Below are 16589 nucleotides of genomic sequence, written 5' to 3'. Positions count from 1 at the left end.
CTACCCTGAAGAGGGGCCACCATTGCTAGGGCACAATTAGTCAACTAAAAATTTTCTTTTTTTAACTATAAAATCTGTTAAGTGGAAATTTTCGTTTGAAACTGCAAAGCCCTTTTAGAGATTTTGACCAGTTTGCTCTCACAATGCCAAAAGGAAATGAACACATACACACACACAGACTAGTGAAAATGGATGTAAATGAACCACTTGTAAAGGTTTCTCCTCCCTTGCCCTCTCACCCAGTGAATTTTGAAGTTCGCATCATCCTAGAGGAAACTGTAGTTCAGACTCACTCTCTAGCTCAATGTTAAGTAGTCAACCTCACAGCTTGCCAGCAAGGAGTGGACTGCTTATTTTATCACTGAAACATATTATCTCACTCTCTATCTGAGCAAACTGTCTCTGCATGGCTTGGCTGGAGCACAGTACGATTACAGGTCTAGACTAGAGAATCACCTACTCTATTCTAGTGGCTACAAAACATTTAGAATAAAAATGCAGCTGAACAATGTACTTATAGAATGCAACTCTTGAAAAGTCAATGAAGAATCCACATTTCCTCAGATATGGTCGATAACAAATAAAGTATTTTTAAAAAGTGATCTCAACATCTGAGGGTTATTGGAGATGGGTGGGAAGTGGTATATTTAGCTGCAAGGTCATCTTGAAGCTGAGCCTTTCAGTGGTGGTGGTCATCTTACTTAGTAAGCAGGTTTTTGATGGGGTTTAGTAGTTGGTAGTGTTTCTAAGTATGAGAAGTAACAAAATTCCTTATTAAGTACTCTTTCCATGAATGGGGCAAAGGCAAATCCCCCCTCCAAAAGATTCATATTATGAACTAGCAAATATGAGCTCTTTGATTGTCAGTAATGTACGTATATAACAAATATTTAGGACTTCTGTTGTAAATAACGAATGCTATTGTCTTACACAATATTATTTGGTATAACATTTGTAAAATGCCATCATTAGTGGTTTTAGGATTGTAAATCACCTCTTCAACGGCAGAACTGACAAAACACACACATACAATAGCCTCTAGGCATGCTTTGTAAGCATCTGTTAGAGTAATTTGCAGTTTTATTGGTGAATTCATAGTTCCTGACATAACTCTTTATAAATAATGCCGGAGCAATTCTTGTGTGAAGCTAAATTCACCTTTCTTATCAAGGCATTCTCTTTTCTACATTGAATTCTAAATAATGGATTTGTCGTATCTTTTTAAAAAAAATTCTAATTTTAAGTTCTATAACTTTCCGAGTCATTTTTGTTATTAGGGGGAGTTTTGTAGACTTTTTTCCATAAATATTCAGTTAAATATCTAGCTAGTCATTTTTAACTAAGAAAAAAACCAAAATTTCAACTAAACATAAGAAAATAAAAACATAATCCCTCTTTTATAACTTAATAGTAAGAGAAATTGTGAGATAAATATTGGGCAACACTCAACATCAATAATTAATTATTAAAGGGATACGCACAGATTCCATTCACTGTAAAAATAAGACCCAGCAAATTAAATTAACTTTCTTTGTCCCTCTTATCTTTATGCAGGGCCTCTCTGTTTCCATTAAGCCTTTCAGGGGTCTTTATTAGGGCTTTAAAGATTAAACAAGAAAGAGTCAGATTAATTTTTTTAAATGGAAGTGAGATTATGTCACTTCTCTGCTCAAAACATTCCAATGCTTCCTGGAATACTTGCAATAAAAGTCCAGGACCTTGCTATTCAGCTAGTCACTACAAGGCCCTATAAACTACCTTCCCTTCCTGCTGTCACTTCCCCAAGCCAAGCTCCGCCTCACCTCAGGGGCTTATAGTTACTGTTCTCCTTACCCAGGACACTCAACCCCACACGTCACGACATGACTTGCTCCCATACTTGCTCCAGGTATCTGCTTGAATTGTTCCTTCTTAGGGAGAACTTTCTTCAACCACCCTACCTTAGATGGCCTCTTCCCAACCCATCTCCTTATATAATTATATGTTACATATTTTTATGATGTTATAGTATAGTTGTGTATATATTATATATGCACTGTATAATTATTTGTTTATTGTCTGCCTCTCTCCCTAGGGTGTAAACCCCATAAAGTCAAGGACCATGTTTTGTTCACTGCTGTTCCCCAAGTTGCCCCTAAAAAATATCTGGTATATAATAGCTGCTCACTAAGTATTTGTTGAATGAATGAATGAACTTTCTTTTCACTCCAGTGGTACACACATCTCATAATAGCTTCTCACACTGCTCATCAAATACTTAATGATACTCGATCCTTTCTATATTTAATCCTCATTTCTTAACATTCACTATCCTCTGACAGTGATGGAGAAGAATGAAAATAATCTAAGGGGACAGTCAATGAACCTGTCTGTGGCCACTGAGATCATTTTTCTAATTGACTTCTTCTGTTAGGAAACTAAATCGATGAAAGAAAATGTGAACGCTTATGATACTTCTTGATATAACTACTGAAAATATCCTCCATCAGTAGCTATTATTTTATTAATTAGACATAAGTGAATGATATTTATGAGACCAATAGCGCAATGCAACAGTACAAGAGACTGTTCCATTAAATACTATTTTCAACAACCAAGTTAAATAAGATGGTGTGTAGTTCTTCTCTAACAGCTGGTGCCCTAAGATAAATAATTCATTAATCTCCCTCGTAAGGTTAAAAATAAGTAACCATCCTCAAATTTTAATCACTGCTCAAGTGAGCTTAGTAAGTACCCAAATTGAAATATGTATTTAAACGATTGTAGTCATATTTGTATTTCATATGAGATTTCACAGTTCTTTGTTAATAACTTACAGGATATGTAACTTAAAATTTTTGAAACGACACTGCTAATATTTGTTCATTGTAACACAAGATGTTTAGGAGCCTTGGACAAAGGCCTATCTTGTGTGTAACCACAGTAATCATTATAGTGTAACTCAAAGCATCATGAATCTTATCTTTGTTCCTTAATCCCTTACTCTCCCTAATAAATTTGATTTTTTCTTTATAAAAGTATTCCATGCTCATTATAGAAAACTAGAAGAACACAGACAAGAGGAAAAAAAAAAAAAACCCACAACCACAGTTCCCATCATTAACCAAAGACAACTGTTATGAACATTTTGGTGAACTTTCATTTTATTCCTTTTTCATGTCCAAAAGCCTTTTTTAAGGGGAAAAAAACATTAATTACTATGAAAGGCATGTAATCCAAGGCAAGTCTTAGTATGACACCAGTGACAATATTTTTAAAATATCACATTTTCGAGTGATAAAAGTAACAGTTGGGAGATAGACCAGAGTGCTTTAAAAATTAACATTTTTCATAAAAATGAAAAACAATTTAGCCAAAAATAGTGTCAAAAATAACTTTCACATACTGAATGCATGCCTACATGTTAAAAGCATTTGCAAGAGTACGAATTTTACTTTTCTGAGTAAAATTTTCCCCTGCTTTTCTTTTGGCAAGTACCTACACAGTACATACAAAATTAGTGAGCAAAAAAATAATTGGTATGAGTCATCTTGCCTTTAAGACAAAATAGTTACCTAAAATCCACATAACCAATTAGTTTCTGCCTCCATACTCCAGCAAAGACTGACAGCCCGAGTTTGGATCTAACCTTTTTTGGTAAATCATTTTATCTCTGGCTATCTGACTCCCTAATTATTCTGTTTCTCGGGTCTCTCTCCCATTCCTATAATACAGCGGCTTTCCCCGATAACCTTACCACAGCCTTTCCCCGGACCCACCCATTCATGAATCTTTTGAACGTCCCTGAACCTAATTCCATTGAAGTTAAAAGAGAAGCAACTGATCTGAGTGACTCATTCCTGGATACTTAAGGCGGGAAACTAGACTCTGCAGATGGATGAGTCATTTTGACTGGAAAGCCCTGGATAGGAAAAAGGTACCCAAGGCTGCATGTAACAGAGGATGGGGAAATCATGAAGGTAGGAGGTGCCAATAAACACAAGACATTAAAGCAGGATCCCTAAGTCTGAAGTACTTTGATGTCTTAAGAGGAGTTCTACTTTCTAAACATCGCTTACAAGTTTTTTTCCAACATTTCCATCTCTTCCAGTTGAAAATATCTCCATTCACTTTTGTTGCTTTTAGGTCTACCATTTTTTCTGGGGTTACATTTACATGTGGTTCTGCTGAAGTTGAGCTCCTTGTCCAAAGCTCCAGGCACATCCTCATGATAGAAACTTCCAGAGAGATCTGATGTCAAGCATTCAGTACCAGAATATACAAGACAGTTTCTCCTTTGTTCAAAATGAAAGGAGCTCATTGATGTTTCCTGATTATAAAAATAATATATGCTTATTGTAAAAATGGAAGTCCATAAAATATAAGAAAAATCACTTGAAATCCTAACTAAACTGAGATAACAGTTAACATTTCTACATCTATCCATCCTGATTTTTTCTTGTATGCACACATTTTTACAAACCATGGGATCAAACTATTCACGTAGATTTGTAACCTGCTTTATATTCTCATGAACTGTATGAAAAACTCATTTAACTCTGGCTTCTAGCTGGGGGAACTCACTGCAGAAAGATGACTAAGAATCATTGCCTTATCTACATTTTCAGTAGTTCACTTAATTTACAGATAATTAGTTAAAGCTCCAAGTCATCATATGTGTAAATGACAGATTCAAAAAAACAAAAAACGTGATTTGAACACATAGGTCTCCCACTTTACTTTTTTTTAACTTTTATAAAAGTAATGCAAATTAATGATAAAAAATAGAACAAAAGCATATAAACTGAAAAATAAAAGAACACCTTTTACTTACTCTTTCTCATCTCCCAATCCCAATCCTTTTCACTCAGTGGTAATCACTGTTAACAGTGTATCTGCCGAGAAATTATCTATGCATATACAAGCATATTATGTGTACATAAAATGTACCAACTCTTTTTTTTAACATAAATGGAATCATGTCACACATGTTGTCTGCAGCCAGTTTTTTGTTTTTGTTTTTTAAATCTAACAATATATCTTGGACAACTTTTCCAATAAATTCCTACAGATCTCCTTCATTTCTTTAATGACTGTGGTGTTTTCCATCAAATGTCCCGTGGTTCATTTCACCAGCTCCCTGCCCATGGACATTTAGTTTGTTTTTAGATCTTTATGCTGCAAAGCACATCCTTGTCCTGATACCTTTAGTGTTACATGCTCAAGTCTATTCACAGATTAAATTCTAGAATGAGACATCAGGTGCCAAGCTCATGAAATAATATGGAGCATCGTATTTCTCTTTAATTTAGAGAAATTGTTTCTTATTTACGTGTTTAAAAGAGTATTTAATTTGTCTTGTCTCATGCAAGCCCCATAATGGTTCACCATTAGAAAAAGGAAAGGAAGAGACTGGGATGAAATAGAATGCAAAAGCATTTGAGAGTATAGGTAGCTGAGGGCAGAAATGGCTGTGTAGGGGTGGTAATCCCCAATTCCAGAAGGGCTCATCTCTATTGTTTCTTGTAGAGGTGAGGAGAAAGGTGTAAGACTAGGGCGGTGTGTAGCCTGACAGCTGTAGAAAATTGTTTCTCTCTTCATGTGTAAGAAACAAGCGAGGAAGTGTCAGAAGATTTGTGGACATATTTCCCAAGCAAGAGGAAAAAGCCATATATAATTTTTTAATGATTTGAAAGAAAAAAAGATATTCCCATTTCATGGGCTGCCCAAATTCCAGAGAGATTCAGACCTGAACTCAAATCTATCTCACACAAAGTTTCCCACTAGTACTTATGTGAACTTTTGCCCCATTTGGATCAAAATATAACACTGTCCCTCAATAAAATAATTTACATTAAGAGAGCTCATTTGATAAAGTGGTTGGCTCACAGACGAGAAAAAATTCTATTTGAAATAATTCCAAGCTTTTTAATATCAGACTAACGACATAGGGAATTTTATGTTTGGGAACTTTACTATTACATGTGAAAATCTGTATTGGGTTTTCACATTAATTCAAGTATTGGACTTTTACATCAAACCATGTAAAGTCTTCTTGTACCTCCACCTTCCACCCTCTGCCCTCAGAAATGCTACCCTAGAGTTTCTTTGGTGGTTGGCAGTTAGATTCTATATCTAGGGTGAAAACAATGAACACAACAGCCCTACAATCTTTCTCCTATCAAGCTAAACCATTTAATTCTAAAGGAAAGTTACGTCATGGTAGTATGGCACTCACATTAGATAGAGAGAGCAACTCTATTTGGAAAGCGCTTCATTGCACACCTGATATTTATAAAGGGATCCCTTTTAACCTACAGCCAAAGCATATCTATGTTATAATCAAAGTATTATCAGATCTCTCTTTAGAACATTTAACACTAGTTGTACAAACAACCTAGTTTTTCGACAATATACTTTCACCCACGATTTGTTGAGCAGCTACACTAGGTGCTAATTTCTGGGTGATGTAATGATCAACAAGACAGTTTATGCCCACCAGGGGAGAAGGCTAAGGGAGAAGGCTGATGAGCAAACAGGAAATTCTAAATAACAGGGACACTGAAGGAAGCGGGGTGGCAGGGAATGATTTCCAAAGAAAGCAGAGACTACTAAAAAAACAAGACAAAAGGTAGCTTATAGGGAGAGAGTGCGTGTGCAAGCAGTCAAAATTCAGGCTTTTTCCTGAGGGCCATGGGGAGCCACCAGGGCCGAGAGTGACATGATGAGATCTGCCTTCTAGAATGATTAGTCTGGCTGCAGGATGAGAGAAGGAATTGGAGGGGGTGACACTGGAGACAGGGAGACCAGCCAGAGGCCATCGTTGGAGGACAAATGATGGAGAACTGAATCAAGTTATTGGCAGTTGGGACTGAAGGAAAAGAATGCATTTAGGAGAGATCTAGGAGGAAGAATCAATGCAGGAGGACATGGTAACTGAATGGAGGTAGAGGATGAGGAAGAGGCAATAATGACAGATGATGCAGCAAATACTGTCGTTCCCACCCTCGCCTCCCCAGTTGTCAGCTTGCCTTTACTGTTTCGAGGCCTGCCTTCCCACTGGGACCACCTGCGTATTATTTGCCAAGGGCTTTCTCTGGTCACTGAAGCCCGCTTTGCCCACCTGTGCCATTCACCAGAGTCTCGGGGAATTGACTCTCCTTGGAGCAGCTTTAGCTGATGGCTGACTGCACAGATATCCCAGCTCTCTCACCCCTTGGGTAGGAAACTGAGGTGTGCGTCCTCCGTTGCTTCCCGGAGTTCCCCAGTGAAATGAATCTCCAGCTGTCCACAGTGGGTAACCTGTCTGATACTGTATCCTTTATCCGCTGCCTTCCTCCCCCTGGCTCACTTCCACATTCCCCTCCCAGTGTTGCCTGGTCTCACTTCCTAAAAAACTACTTGCAGTTAACTCTCTGCTTCATGATGTGCTTCTGGGGGGAACCCAAACAAATGGTGTCCAACCTTATGGTTTGTGCCATCACAGGTGATGATGATGATGCTAGCCACAAAGATAGAAAAAACAGGATAGAGAAGAGAGCTTTAATTAATGAATTAATTTTGGAGGGGAGGTATGGGGACTGTGGGAGGCGGGGGAAATAATACGTTTACTTTGGGACCTGTTGAATTTAAAGAGCTCGAGGGACCTCTGTGTGGGATGTTTCAATAGAACTCTAGCAGATGGTGTGGTGAAACTAGTATCTTGAAGCAAATGCAGACTGCCCATACTTTTGCGCTTCTAGTTAACGTCTTTCTTTTCTGGATGGTAAATTGAGAACAGAAATGCTAACCACCTTGCTTAAGGAAATACACTGCATAAGGGAGAACAGAAAAAAAAATGAAGCCCCTGACTGTTATTGCAATAACTACATCAAGAAATGGCTAAGGTGTGGTGCGAGGTGCCTCTTACCACAGAGAGGCACCATTTGGCCTACATATGGGAATACAGAATGGGTTTGTTTAAATGAAAATAGATGGTCTAGTTTGTGAGTGGAATGACTTTTCTTTTTTTCTACCCTGGTTACCGGAGGGCAGTTGCTGCCCTGAGAAGGAATCAACACAAAGAAGAAATTGCATGAAATATGTACTTCTGATAGGAATAGAAGAACATATTGTATATACAGAAAAGGCCTTGTAGACTGAATTAGCCAGTCCCAAACTAAAGCTACGGTCACTACATGGCAATTTTCAAACAAATACTCTCCATCATCTATTACACATACTCCAGAATCTCGCCTTTTATAGCACTATTCATTCTCAAGGCATCTCAATAGCATTTGCAAAAGTAAAAACACCAGCACAGGCACTGCGGAGGCCTTATAAATGGCATGTGGAAAATTTTATGTGAGCACAAACACATTTGCTCTGCCCCAGGAAGACACCAGGCCAGGGCCAAGGTGGCTACAGCCCCAGAGGGGTAACCTGTACCTGAGAACCCAAGTCCTCGTACTGGGTTTTTAAAAGGGCTTTTGGATGCTACCATTTCCCACACAATACAAACATGAAAGTGTTGAAGATTATCGTCAATATCAAATGACTCAACCCCTGTGCCATCCGGGCAGAGATAACGGTGCTTGGCCAACCAACCACAGGCTTTTTCTCTGTCTTTCTGGCTTTCTATAGGTAGCTCAGGTGAGGCCTCTAAACTGGATATAAATTTCTCCTTTGGAAAGGTTATCACCCTTAAAAAAAGGGTGCCTGCACTTCAGAGTGTGAACCCCACAACTGTTGGTCTGCAGAGCCCTGATTAGTTATATTTGTGAAGAGGGTTAACTTGCACAGAAAGCTGACAGTAGACAATGCTTCATGCAAGACCTTTCTCTTTAATGAACTTTTTTTTTTTTTTTTGGTGAGGAAGATTGGCCCTGAGCTAACATCTGGTGCCAATCATCCTCTATTTTGTATGTGGGATGCCACCAAAGCATGGCTTGATGAATGGTATATAGGTCCAAGTCTGGGCTCTGAACCCGTGAACCCTGGGCCTCGGAGCGTGAACTTAACCACAATGCCACGGGGCCGGCCCCTTTAATGAAGTTTTTAATGGAGCCAATAGCTCCCCTTTGGAATTCACCTACACTCTGACTAAGACCAAACTAGGCTCGTGAGGGACAGATGGGGCTAGTTGTGAGCACACTATTTTTAGCCTCAAATAACATTATCTGGATCAGGAAAATCTGTAACAATGAAAAATTCTACCTCTAGTAAACAGCCCAACAGGCTAGAGCTCGTCTACTGCATGTACATCAAAAAAATGCTAAAAGCAGTGCAGAATAGCTTCCCAACTTGAAACACAATAGGACTCAGATATATCAACCCACATGCCATTGAGTTCAGAGAAATAAGTTTGTGCTACAAATGGAAACGTTCCTGCAAACTAATAGCTGTATAAGTGAAAGACTGCTGTCATCATCATCACTGTCAGAGTCTCTGAAGTGCACGTGTACTCGTATTGATGGCCTGGAGGTGACCACTTGGCATCTAACCCACCTATTTGTGAATAAGCCACATGACCCTAACAAATGCAGAAATACTGTCATAAGTACACAGCTTGGTGAATTTTCACAAAATTACATTTGCATGTAATCAGCAGCCAGTTAAAGAAATGGAACATTCCAGCTTCCTAGAGGTCTGTCCTGTGCTCCCTTCCCAGTCACTACCACCCTCAACACTGGGTCTTTCAAGAATTACTTACAGTGACTTGTCCCTTCCCCAGCTGTTAGCGGGGGTGGTAGAATTTAAGCTCCTAGACCAGACTCTGATTTTCCCCTGTACCAGCATATAGTTTTGGCCCTCAAAAAAATAAACCAACCTGGGCTGCAGTTACAGTACCCTTACACATGGCAGAGTTTTTGAAAAAGAGGGGATGTGGAAGAAGCTTGGAGATCTTCTATTCTTTCTCTACTGGAAACAGGGCTAGGACTAAACCTGGGTTCTCCTGATTCCCAGTCTAGAACTTTTTCTTCTGCACTGCTGACCAGATCACCACTAACTTCAGTGTGACACATGTGATTTAACCAGGAAGTTTTTACAGTTTCATGAAACGATTTCTACAGCCCAGATGATCCATTAAAGATTACTGAAAAGAAACATTAACTGCTTCTATCACTTTCCTAACTGAAAGAAATGTTCCAAATGAGTATGATTACCAGATATCAAAGTATTAAAGGAAGAAAAGAAAAGACAGAAATGGAAGAGGACAAAATTAGAATTATATTAATAAACAGTACCTTCTTATCTTGTAAATTCTGTGTAATATCTTACTTAAAGGACGCCTTTTTATTCCTAACTGAAAGGCGACAATCCATCAGTAATACTTCAAATGCCAACTTCAAATGGTGGGTGCATGTGGGCAAACACTGGGAAGATGGGCTCCTTTTGCTCACTGCTGGTGATTAGCTCTCTGACTTAGCCGGCAGCACGACAGGGCAGAAAAAGAGAAAAGGTACTGTGCAGTTCTCGAATTCCTGTGCTGTCACTCACCAACGGTATGACTCTGAACAAGTTGTTAAATCTCTCTGCAAAAGGTACAAACTTCCAGTTATAAGATAAATAAGTTTTGAGGACGTAATGGACAGCATGGTGACTATAGTTAACAATACTGTATTGTATATTTGAAAGTTGCTAAGAGAGTAGATCTTAAAAGTTCTCAACACAAGAAAAAAAATTTATAACTATGTGAGGTGATGGATGTTAACTAAACTTATGTGGTAATCATTTTGTAATACATAGATATATCAAATCATTATGTTGTACACCTAAAACTAATACAATGCTATATGTCCATTATCTCTCAATAAAACTGGAAAAAAAGTTATTAAATCTCTCTGAACCTCTATTTAGTCACCTGTAAATTGAGCATAATTCCTATGTCTCAATGAATTATTTTCAGAATTATATGAGATGACAAAAATCCTGTGCCTGACAATTTAGTAGGTCCTTGATAACTATTAGCTTCCTTCTCTGTGCAGAACAAATTTGTTTAATCAAAAAGAAGCTTAAGCTACAAAATGATACACACCAACACCACCCAACGTTCTAATGTTTATCCGTGATTTAGTCTGAATTTAAAAAGAATCTGCTGTGTTTGAAAAAGGATTGAAGAAAACACTCTGCTATAATCCAGGGCAGCTTTGTATGTCTCTCTCTTGAGGTATGAGTTGGGAAGTCTTCACATAAAGGAAGGTGACATGCACATCTTTTCCGCCAACTGTCTGAAAGAGGTCATTCATATCTGGCCAGGAGCGTGGCAGGCTGAGTTAGTTGCGGGTGGCACTCTAATGCAAGGCTACATTTATTTAGATTTCAGAAAAGTATGTGACATGGTACCACTTGTATTAGATTGATGGGCAGAACAGAGAGAGGAAAATGGATCAAGAATTGGCCTGGGGACAAGACAGACCATTCCAAACCAGCCTTTTTATTTAACGTCAGATCCTGATTGGCATATCAAGTCCTGAACTAAATTTTCCCCACGTTCTTTGCTTCTTGGTTTGTATGTTATAAACAACAACAACAAAAAGAGCTGTTTTTTTTTTTTTTTAAGGAAAGTTAGCAAATAATGAGTAGGGATTTAGAAATTAATTGCTGATAAGTTTTACATTGTCTAACACTAAGCTCCATGTGAGATAACAAAGAGAAGCATCCGTGACTCCAAACACTGTGAAAGAATTCCATGGAGACCCACATTTTCCTTCACACTCGCTCTGGTCATGTTTTTATTTTTTTGGTTTAATACAGAGCAAACACACTGTGAACTTCAAAATCATAATAAATCAGAATTGAAACGCCACATTGTTTAAAAGCAGTGCTGAGATATAAATTCTTTTCTTAATAGCCTTTGCTCATGGGAAAATGATGGGAACACACAAATAGCTGCAGGTACAATAGTAACAGGTCTACTCTTCATATAGAACTGCTCTTTGAGCCCTGAAAAACACCTGACCTCAGAATCTTTCTTCTATTAACGTAAATCTTTTACCAAGTGAGACAACTATAAATTAGACAGAGTACATTAAATTATACACAGTCTGTAATTTCTATCTCCCGCATAACAGGAAAGCTCTTTTATTTCTTTTGTAAAATTCCCACCAGCAACACTACCACTCAGGGTGCTCTCAGTAATCAATTCACGTCTTTGAGGATATTTTGTCCCCACATCCCTCCAGCAGAAGGTGACAGCAGCTTTTAACTCATCATTTTATGAAGGATTCCTGGTGTTACCTCTGTCTAAGACATTCGCAGCAAGTAAAAATGTTAGGTCTTGGCTCATGAGCATTCTCCGGTTCTCAGGAAAGTCAGTCTAGAAATAGTGGCAACACCCGAGGCCAGGACACTGCGAAGCTCTGTGTTTATTCTGTTTCTCTGGGATGGTGGCAGCTGTGTGTCTCAGAAACCATCTGCCGAAGGCAAATGCCTAGTTAACTGCGCTATTCTCGATTTCTTCACAGGCCACAGTCCTGCCCACCTCTCCTCACTTTGCTCTCCCCCACACTGCATGCTTCATTTTCCACAGGCCTGAAACATAAATCACAACATTCTGGATGGTTCCCTTCGGCCTGGAGCTGTCAGGCCTTAAATGATGCTCTCACGCGGCACACCTCCCCTGCCCCATGGTCTTACTCCAAAGACGTTTGGAAGAGAATTTCACCCCACTGATAGAAGGATATAAATATATATCAATATATAGTGTTGAAGTAACGCTATGGGTTTTCAGCATTTGCGAGGGATTTCTTAGACTAGGTACATTAAACCTCATTAATTATGGTCTCTACTAATTGGGAATCTGAGATAATTCTCCGGACTGACATTTATCTTTGCATGATGTATGGAAGGAAGAAGTTTGTTAAGTAAATAAAGAATAGAAATAATTTTTTGATGGTACTGTTTAAACTACCCAAGAGAAGATTTCTAAGGACTCTGAGGCTTTTATTTGTATACTAACAACAAATTATTTTCTGCCTAGTCACTAAAGCCAGCTGTCTCTTTCCTGGCTTCTTCATTTCTGCACAGCCACTATCATTCCCTAATTCAACCTGCTTATAGCAAAGCTAACCAGTCTCCCAAACCAGTCAACCAGCCCTTTGTCTGCCTCTCCTATCCCCCTCCTCCTTTTCTCTCTAAGCCAGGCCCTCATTAATAATGCCACCCCAGTGCTAGAGCATCCCCATTGGGCTCCAGTATCTTCTTGTCATATCTTCTCCAATGATTCAGCAATCTGCTGCCCACTTGGTCTTCTGAAATTTTCTATAAGAATCTATGACTCCTACACCCCAGAATCTTAAGATCCTCAACTGCAGCTTCAATTTCTTTCCCAGCACTGTATTTAGCAGAGTACTGGAATACAAGCAGGTCCATAATATCTACTGGCGACCCCTGAGGCCTGATGCATTTTGGGATACATACTTTTTCTCATTTCAATATAAAATGGTGCATAAGGCATACTTTATGTAACACTCCAACAGGCCTTCATAATCAAGTACATTGATATTTATGCAAAAAAAATGTATGAATTTCACCCTTGGGGTAACACATAAAGGCTATAAATAGCTCCCATTAGGTTTTACCACTAAGTCACTTATTCAAAAAATTGCGGTTGGTGGAGCTTTTTAGATTTCAGCATTGTGGGTAAGGGATTGGGGAGCTATTGTAGGTATATAATGGTCAAGCATCACTGTCCAGACTTGAAAGAAATGTTTTCTTGAAGTCTTCATACTGCAATCCTTTGTTAATTCAGACTGTTCTTCTCCACAAGTAGTCCAAATTATTGAGGCTTTCTTTATAAAACACGTCCTCAGATTATAAGAACTTCGTGATCACCAGTTGTCCTTATCATTTTTAATTTTTCTAATTTTAACTCCATTTCTAAAGCATTTTCACCTTGCTTATTTTTAAAAAGGTTCCTTTTTAGTTGTCTATTTTAGCAAAATGTAAATATAGTCATTTCGCTTATCTTCTGCCTAAAGAAAGGCTTTTTGAAGTACGGAGTTTGATTATCCCCCAGAATGCTAGATTTACGTTTTAAAAATCCCAGTTATGCTGACCTCCCCCCAAAAATGAGTTAACTTTTTTAGTGTGAGTTTCTCTAATTTGTAATTGAGACCTATCAAGCAAATCACAGAAACCCCCACACACAGTTGAACATATACTGATATCACTCTTTGAGGTCGAGTTGTAACTCGACCAATAAACCCTTCCTAAAATATAGCCAAGCCAAACATTAAGCCAGCAATGCAGGGTTTGTATATACATCATGGGATGCTGCCTGTATGGGTCACAGCACTCTGACAGGCAATTCCTAGGCAGTTATTTTGACATTAGAAAGCCACAATCCATCAACTTAACAGCAGGGCGATAATTTGGGGACCAGGGAGATGGCTATTCAAAACGACACTGTGGGAAGTAAACCGTAGTTCAAATAAGCCCCTGTTTGCGAATGAAGACATCAACGGAGCAGAATTTCTTTCCACCTCTAGAACTAAGCATTACGTAATGTGTTTTTGTGAAAGCATGTTATTTATGGTGTTCAAATAGGAAAGCCCTGCAAAGCTAAAAAGCATGCAGGTACCCGGACTCTTTGGAGATGAGAAGAAATGGATCTGCCATCACAAGACTAAAGAATGACAGAGTTGCCTTTTCTCCACTGTTTCTCACAAACCACTTCCAATGACCTGTGATACCCCAAGCCAATATTTCCTAAGACGCCACCTGGCTCTTTCTGAATTGCAAAATACTCAGACCTCCAGTCGTCTGTGACACCGGGATCCTTGGGTGTGGAGGACACTTAGACTTCATTCTTGCAGGGGTTCCTGGCCAACAAGCCTGCTGTGAGCCCCTCCTGCACACATTATAGCCTTCGTCTTCCACCGCTCTCCTGGACAAATGAATGGGTATAGAGGCCACTTAGAGCTTCTGAAGTTCTCTCGGTGGCTGGGAACGAAGGTAGCAATAGCAGGAAGTTTCCAGGCTGCTGGAGTGGTGTGAGGGTGGGGTGGGGGGCAGGTAGGAAGTATGGGCTACTATTTCATAAGAACTCTGAGAACACACACACAAGCCCTGAGAGATGGCCAGGCTGTTGATAAGGGGACAGAAAGCACATCTTTCCTTTTACTCTGGAAAGGAGAGATGAAAAAGGAAGAGTGGATGAGAAATTATGGTTTGATGCTGAGATGGCAAAAAGGAGCGTTAGATGGATATATGCAGATACTCTGACTACAAAGAGAGGCGAAATCTGGTTGACAAGATTGTCTTAATGAGCTGTGTTGCTTCCATGGAAACCGAAGTGGTCTTTGTGGCGGCCCACACCCCACCAGGGTCACGACCTTATGTGGTGGAGATTAGTGTTCTCGCCACTGCCCTCCTATCTCTTCTTGGCTGCTTGCCTGAAATACTGACAACACGTAGAGCAAATCATTTTCAGGTCGTACTTCGCTATTTCAAAGAAAAAGAAATTCACTCTACGAATGAAACATCAGCAGGGAAAGAACAATAAGATCCAAAAGCAAAGATGAAGAGTTTTATCACTGTCTGCATTTTATTGTAATAAACTTTGTGGCTGTTTAAATTGAGTTTCTCTCTCTTTTTAAAAATCTAGCTACATATGAATAAGTTCAACGCACCAGCCGAAGGAATCTGAAAATTCACACATTTCAGAAAAGTAATTTGTAAGCAATCAATAGTAGAAGCAAAGTCAACACTATTTCCGTACCTGGAGCTGATATTCTTCCGTGAAGCACAGATTCACCGGGCAGCAGGTCTTTTGAATTGGAGGTGAATGGTGATTGTCTAAATGTATCTTCTGAAAAGAAAGGGCTGGGGGTGGGGGAGGAGGAGTGAAGTTTAGTAAATTAAAGTTATTTAAGATCCCCAGAGCATCTGGCCCCAAATATATATATACACACACACACAAATGCTGGATAAGGTATTTTTTTTAAACGGTGTTTTGAGAATATAAGAAGATTGTGCTTCAAATGGAGAAAGAAAATATATTACACCAGACCGGTGCCATCTGTATATTCTGCCTATTGGTTTTTTATTTAAGGTGAATATATGAAACATCATCTCTGAAACGTTGTTAAACCCATAGTCAGGACAGCTGAGCAGTACATTTCACTCTTGCACTATAGATGTGTGTTGTGCCCAAATGAAGACCAACCGCCTGGGTTAGAATCAGAGAGGCCTGTTGGAGGTTCTTCCCAGGGTGATGAAAGGTTTGCCTTGGCTCTCCCACATTCTGTCACCTGATCCCTCGGGGACCAAAAGCACGCCTCATAAGGGCAGTCGGCTGGAGTCAGGGGCCATTGCACTGAAGGAAACAAGTCACTGGTCCCCACAGAAACTGAGACTTCATCCACTAAGACTGTTTTGGTTCGGGAAGGAGTTAAAGCCAGCTAACGGCGCTGCCAGAAAGGACTCCAGGGAGCACCTTCATTCTCCATGAAACTGAGGCTCTGACTTGAGTGAGTCTAAGCTTCAGTTAGTGACTCAGCTAGAACTAGATCCAGACACCAGACACCCTACCCAGGGTTTTCCCCTCATACCACAGCCACAGTGAACACAAAGGCTTGGGATGCTTTGAATCAGAGGATTTTAACCCAATCATAGCATCATCTTCC

At 39.4% G+C, this 16589-nt stretch overlaps 1 protein-coding gene across 5 annotated transcripts in view; it reads right to left on the bottom strand.

Moving 5' to 3' along the window:
• Positions 1-16589, bottom strand: part of ZNF827 (zinc finger protein 827) — a 173354-nt gene that overhangs the window by 43406 nt on the left and 113359 nt on the right. For all 5 annotated transcript variants that reach the window (XR_015553812.1, XM_014780184.2, XM_014780186.2 and 2 more), the window contains exon 8: positions 15683-15786. Coding sequence is in view for 4 of the 5 variants with exons in the window: in XM_014780184.2 (XP_014635670.1) it covers positions 15683-15786 (104 nt within the window). In the remaining variant the exon portion in view is untranslated. The remainder of the gene's footprint in view (positions 1-15682; positions 15787-16589) is intronic.

This window comes from Ceratotherium simum, chromosome 12 (genome assembly GCF_057802395.1).
Source record: "Ceratotherium simum simum isolate JZ-2026a chromosome 12, ASM5780239v1, whole genome shotgun sequence".
Taxonomy (NCBI): Eukaryota; Metazoa; Chordata; class Mammalia; order Perissodactyla; family Rhinocerotidae; genus Ceratotherium; species Ceratotherium simum.
This window is presented reverse-complemented; position numbering and strand designations above follow the sequence as displayed.